The sequence below is a fragment of the Dacryopinax primogenitus genome (genome assembly GCF_000292625.1).
Source record: "Dacryopinax primogenitus strain DJM-731 SS1 chromosome Unknown DACRYscaffold_13, whole genome shotgun sequence".
Classification (NCBI taxonomy): Eukaryota; Fungi; Basidiomycota; class Dacrymycetes; order Dacrymycetales; family Dacrymycetaceae; genus Dacryopinax; species Dacryopinax primogenitus.
Window position 1 is genome coordinate 687,242 of NW_024467210.1, and position 5,775 is coordinate 693,016.

At 52.6% G+C, this 5,775-nt stretch overlaps 3 protein-coding genes across 3 annotated transcripts; 2 read left to right on the forward strand and 1 right to left on the reverse strand.

The window, feature by feature from the left end:
* Positions 1-804: 804 nt before the first annotated feature.
* Positions 805-2,216, forward strand: DACRYDRAFT_100922 (uncharacterized protein; the record flags this gene model as incomplete). Its single annotated transcript, XM_040767501.1, has 2 exons — positions 805-880; positions 968-2,216. A coding segment is annotated over exon 2 (1,017 nt), but the record flags the coding sequence as incomplete, so codon positions are not given.
* A 387-nt stretch (positions 2,217-2,603) lies between these two features.
* DACRYDRAFT_23267 (uncharacterized protein) lies at positions 2,604-3,780 on the forward strand. Its single transcript, XM_040773181.1, has one exon. It carries the CDS (start codon positions 2,887-2,889, stop codon positions 3,772-3,774), a length of 888 nt encoding a protein of 295 aa, XP_040627261.1. The 5' UTR covers positions 2,604-2,886; the 3' UTR covers positions 3,775-3,780.
* A 311-nt stretch (positions 3,781-4,091) lies between these two features.
* DACRYDRAFT_109097 (uncharacterized protein) lies at positions 4,092-5,725 on the reverse strand (the record flags this gene model as incomplete). The annotated part of the gene is made up of 5 exons (XM_040768809.1): positions 4,092-4,468; positions 4,514-4,768; positions 4,820-4,834; positions 4,898-5,137; positions 5,188-5,725. The coding sequence occupies 5 exons, from the start codon at positions 5,723-5,725 to the stop codon at positions 4,092-4,094; spliced, it is 1,425 nt and encodes a 474-aa protein (XP_040627262.1).
* Between the last annotated feature and the right edge of the window lie 50 nt (positions 5,726-5,775).

The window sequence follows — 5,775 nt, forward strand, 5'->3', positions numbered from 1 at the left end:
CCTCCCCCCCCCCCCCCCCCCCCCCCCCCGTTTTCCCACAAATATTCCACTCTCGGCATGCAGTCGAATGCTGCAAACCGTCTCTCGAGAAACTGAACACCCTCTCCATCACCCAGTCGTTCTTTCTCACCCTCGCCAAGCCCATCTCCCTCTCCTTCGCTCGGTGACTCTCCGCGCAGATTGTTCGGTCCGTCAGCAGGCCCCCCGCACGATCAACGTGAGCTCGTCGGGAGACTTGCACTTCTACGCTTTGGCGCACCATCTCCGGGAGAGTCTTTCGAGGAACATGCACTCAATCATGCCTTCCGTGGCGTGATAACACCTGATACTCCTGTGGCCGTCGACAATCAGGGGTGGATAGGTGAAGACAGAAGGAATGAACACCCTTCCGATGCTCTTGAAAATGGGCTCAACACCATCGACGCCCATGGGCTCGAAGACATCCTCAATGCGGTTGATGAGGGAGAGCACGAGAGTTCCATAGTGGCAAATGATGGAGAGAACCTCCCTCGCTTATCTCTCTCTCGCAGTGGTACCCCGTCTGTGTTCTCTCCTAATTATCATCTCGCAGGTTTCACAGAATATACATCGCATCGGTCCTTGCTCAGCACGCCATCTTCACCCCTCCCACTACGAGAACAGCCCATCAGTCACCCATCTGTCACGGACCATATTATTACTAGCGAAGTTGTGACACAGACCACGATTGAAGCTAGTTCACCCAAGGAGCCTCGACCACCGTGTGAAGGAGAAGATGCCCATAACGATACCGATGTGGAGGTAGCTGAAACTGCGGTTGATGACAAGCACTGAGATTGGGTGGGCGGGACGACATCATCGGATGATGTGCATGCCACAGTGAAAGAGGTAAAACTGAAGGGTGCGTCTACGCTGGTCGATTCATGTATGCTCCTACGTTATGCCCTTGCTATGTCCTACACCACATCTTGTCTGACGCCGTCATTAGGTCGAACGTCCCCTTTGCCAAAGGAGAAGTTCACCGGCATTCCGGATCTGTCGCTCGGGTTCCAGATCAATGCTGCACGCCATCTCACATGCACTCTTAGAAAGGATATTGATGTCCAGGCTGGCACGCTGAAAGCTACTGGAAGCGCCAGACTACCGGACATCGAACTGGATATATCTGAGCTTAGTCCTGAAGATGCTGCCTATATCGCCAGCATCCTCAAAGAATCAATGGGAAACGAGGCGGATGCATATCCCGCCCATTCGCTGCTTGGCAGCCTTCAGCGTGGATCAGGCGCTTCGAGTCGTGACTTGGCCAATCCTGACGACGCGATGCAACGAACACTTCCTTCTCCGGTAAACCTTGATGAACAAGAAGGCGGCGGGGCAAGCACACCACAGGATTCATTACAACCCGAGCTCCATGTCAGCTCCTACGGCACTCCAAGAGCCAATCAGATTCCAAGTCCCCTCTCCTCCCCCTTATTCAACAAGACTAGGTCTCGGCCCGTTCCACTCTTATCTCATAGTCCTGGGCATTTCAAGGACACATCGACAACAAATGCTCAATTTGCTGACGCCATCGAGAGTCGGAATGAATCAAGCGAGGGAGGAGAGCGACTCTGTGAGGAACCCCAAGCCATTCCCGATGGGATACCTGCGATTTCCGATCACCAAGTCGATTCTAGGGAGTCGGCACGTCAAGAGCGAGATACGGTAGGAGCCTCTCCAGCTCCGATTATCTTTGGTGCTGTCGCAGCATTGTACGACAGCACTTCTACTCTGGAGCTCGCAGCCCCATCTTTGCCAACACCAACATCTCTTTCCAGGCCTGAAGAACCGCAAGTCTCCCTGTCGTTTCCGAGCAGACATAGCAGCATCTCGCCCACTTCAATACAGCTGCCGGAGCCGAAGACTGATGAGAAAGTGGGTGCGGCTCAGGCCGTGGACTCGCCGGGTCCTGTTGAACCCGATTCGACGGATACTTTGCCGCGTCCCACCACGTCCACCTCTTCTGCAGCGTTGCTAGAAGCAGTGATACCAATGTCACAGTCGGTCCTTAAGAAGGATGATGCCGATGGCCGTACATGGGACAGTGAGCCACTGTCAGCAGAAGAAGTCTCCGTGGAGTCAGGGACATCTTCTCCAGAAGCAGCAACACCAATGCCTTCGATGCCTCTCCCGTCATTCCCAAACCCACAGCAACCTCGCACGGTCTTCTCCAGCCGACCTCCCGGTCATGATATCTTGTACATCTTTTTATGCCTCTACCGTGCTTTAATCTCAAACAAAGGTCAGCAGGTCCTTCAAACTGCCCACCCCAGAACCGTTTGATTGGACGCCTCCGGATTGGATACCCCGGCCGTCTCCGACGTATTCCCCTCCCCCAATGCTCGAGGAAGCTCCCCCACTAGTACTGGATAGTCCCGCCCAGTCATCTATCGAGCATGTCTGCATTCAATATGATATCACCCCTGCTTTGGTATCACCATCAGCGCAGAGTCTAGTCAATCATCCTCCATCTCTCTCCCCCTCACTGGTACGCCGGCGTCCGGCTGCAGTTGTATATGATCTCCCTGTCAGTGTCCCTCATGCGAGTCCCCCATCATCCCGCGTAGCAGATGCAACAGATTCGTCAGCTCGAATCCAAAGCAACCCAACAATGACTCTTGTCAGGCCGTTGGTCGCCCTCACGCTTGATTCAATCTCTCTATCTGCGGCACACTCAGACAATATGTCTGGGTTCGGTGATCAAGACGTTCCTATGCCTGTGTTTGATCCTGTTTCCGCTCCGTGGTCGGAGATCGCCACATCGCACCTGCAGTCAGTGTCTTGGTGCACAGTGCTTGCCCCTCATATGCCCCTTGACCTGATCGATCTCTGTCTCTGCGCCCCAGGGAAGATGAGGATCACGTCCATATGCTTTCTGAGGCCACACTCATGCATCCACCGCTGGCCAAGCCCGTTCACCGAGTGCTCCAACCTCTCCGCGAGACGCAATCCCTGAGGGCGAGATTCATGGACCTGCATGAGCTGAAGAAGGCGGCTGACTTCTCATTGACGGTCTCCCACAAAGGCTCCTCAGGATGGGCTGTCCCTTGGCTTTCAAACGCGATTGCACAGCATGCATACGTCCCACATATTGCTGGTCAATACGTCGCGGAGGTGTACCATGTCCCCTCTGAGCAATCCCGCATTCATTGGTCACACCATGGTCGTCCGGCAGAGGTGACATCGATCGCCCCAGGAATGGATCAGGAAGCGCAGGAAGGTGCTCTGACAGCATCGCCTCCACCATCACCCTCCGGTGGATGTCACACCTTCACCGCCGATGATACCACCCTCCTTCATGAGAAAGACAACGACAAGGATCTCCCCAGTATTTCACAAGCAACTTCCCCTATACCCTGGTCTCCCAGCGCTGCGTGGCAACTACAGGGCGCAAAGACAAATGCTATGAAGATAGACGAAATACCGGAAGTACTGAGTAAAGAGCAGCACACCGACATCCTATCATACCCTGTCTCGTCAACGCGTCAGAAGGCACCGCATGTCTCCCAGTATTTGGGTACCGTCGATCGGCAACAATCAGCTCAGTATATGGATACTCGTCAAGTCACATCTTCCTCTCCGCATCATCATTTGAAGCAGGCCTTCCAGAGGCCTGCCTCCCATGGCGGTGCGGTGGAGTTGAAATCTTCGCTGCTGGGCAAGCGGGACGTCAGGCCCGCCTCCGTTGTCTCTGGCACGAGCTACATCAAGCGACGCAGAGGGGCTTGGGTCAACTATTTCAGTAAGTCAGTGTAATCCAAACCGTTTCACCATCCATCTTTGAGTGTATATCTTGATCGATCTGGGTCGTTTCGCACTCAGTCCAGTTCAGTGTAATCTAGTAGTCCACAATTTCATGTATTGCGTTCCTCCTTCCTCCCTAGTATGACAGACGGCAGACTCGGAATACACGGAATACAACCTGTAGAATGATCAGCGAATGCACCGTAGACGCGAAACATAGAGACGTACAGCTAAACTACAATGTCATAAGTGTGAACAATGAATCGAGTCACCGTTCATAGTATTCTAGGCGAGCATCAGTACATAAGCATATAACGCATAGAAAAAACTCACCAGGCGAGCGGGAAGAGATAGCCACAAGTAACAGCGGAGAAAAACTTCTTGAAGAGAGCAACGAAATCCGTCGCTTCATTGATAGTATTCGCCTCTTCATGAACGTTTCGGCTACGATTGTTGTGGTGCGAGTTGTTGTTGTTGCGATAGGTAGTGTTGTTCGAATGGATGATATTCGTCGTGCAGTTGTTGTTGATGACAATCGGCGACGGCTGGAACTCGACATTCGGGATAGCAGTGGTAGGAGCCATGGTCGAAAAAGGAATGGCAGCGGACAAGGCGTTGGAAGAGCTGTGTGAGGCGTAGTTGGGCGGAAAGAAGTGGTCGATGTACGCTTGACGGTCTTGCATGTAGGCCTCATACGCAACGTCCTCTGAACGCGCATTAGGAAACATATTGCAAAGAAATAAGCACGTACCGTATTTGTTCACAGCGTCTGTCCCACCACCGAGATCTGAAGTCGAAGAGGAATAGGTAGCAGAGATAGAAACGTTGTCCTTGGTGAGCAGGCAGGGGAAGCGAGTCTGACTTGAGCGGAGCTTTCGATTGTGCGGTTGAATGAAGGGCGAATGTGGGCGGAGGGATGCAGCGTTCTGCGATACTTGTTGGGTTTGTGCGAGCGATTTGACTGTCGTCAAATCGCGAGCGAGCGTCAGTACGTTCGAACGAGCACCTGGAGCACCTGGTCAGCACGTAGTTAGAGTATCAATTGCCATGAACTCACGTTCATGTCCAGTTGCTGTGTTTTGAACTCAGGAAAGCGTGGTGACAGGCGTTGTCGATGTGGGAATTAAGAGTGAACCGCACAAGCTTATGCCTTCGTCGTACAATCGTGCGAACACACTGCTTTGCTTGTAGGCATACGCTGCGCGACCTCGTTCGATCTGCGTACTCTGGCCGACAGATGCAGCTTTCTGGCACCAGATGTCCCTCCAAAAGGTATATGACTTTAACGTGCGGCGCATTTCTTCCCTAGTCAACTCCTCTTCTTCTGCCCAGCGGTCTGCTTTAGCCTTTGTTCTCCACCATGTAACTCTGCTAACTGAAGTCCATTAGCACAAAACTCAAACAAAAGGCTTGTAGAAGACATACCAGCCTCGTCCAGGGATTCTTCATTGGATGAGCTGGATTTCTGGTCTGCTGCTGCAAACTCTGCACCCAAATGAAAGTACCATGGCAACCTTTGCCGACCAGTACCGAGATCTTCTTGAAGTTGCGTCAATGCCACTCCATAGACATCGCTTTCCTCCAGGTTCCGGTATTGTTTGTGATCCTTTGGCAAGCCAAGAATCAGCATCGATTTGTAGCACCGACGATACCGATTTGTAAGAAGGTCTATTTCATCCTTTTGTCGTATCAGTGTTCTGGCTGCCATAGTCTGGGGGCCTTGATGTCGGACATTTGTACGTTTCATTGCTTGCATCACGCGTCGCCTTCGCACCGCTTCTCGCAGCTTCTGTAACAGGTCGAGCGCTTGACCCTTCCTAAGTTCGGGCTCAGTCGCAGACAAGTGCTCTAAGCCAAGCTGTCTTCGGACCGCTGGATCCTCATATGAAGATGGCAAATGCAAGGGCTCTTCTTCGGGAAACGCGCATATTCTGCCGTTGTATTCACTAACAGCCGGAGTCATGGTTGACTGAGCTTCCCGAAATCAATTTAGATGCCCTGCCAGGGCGTCAC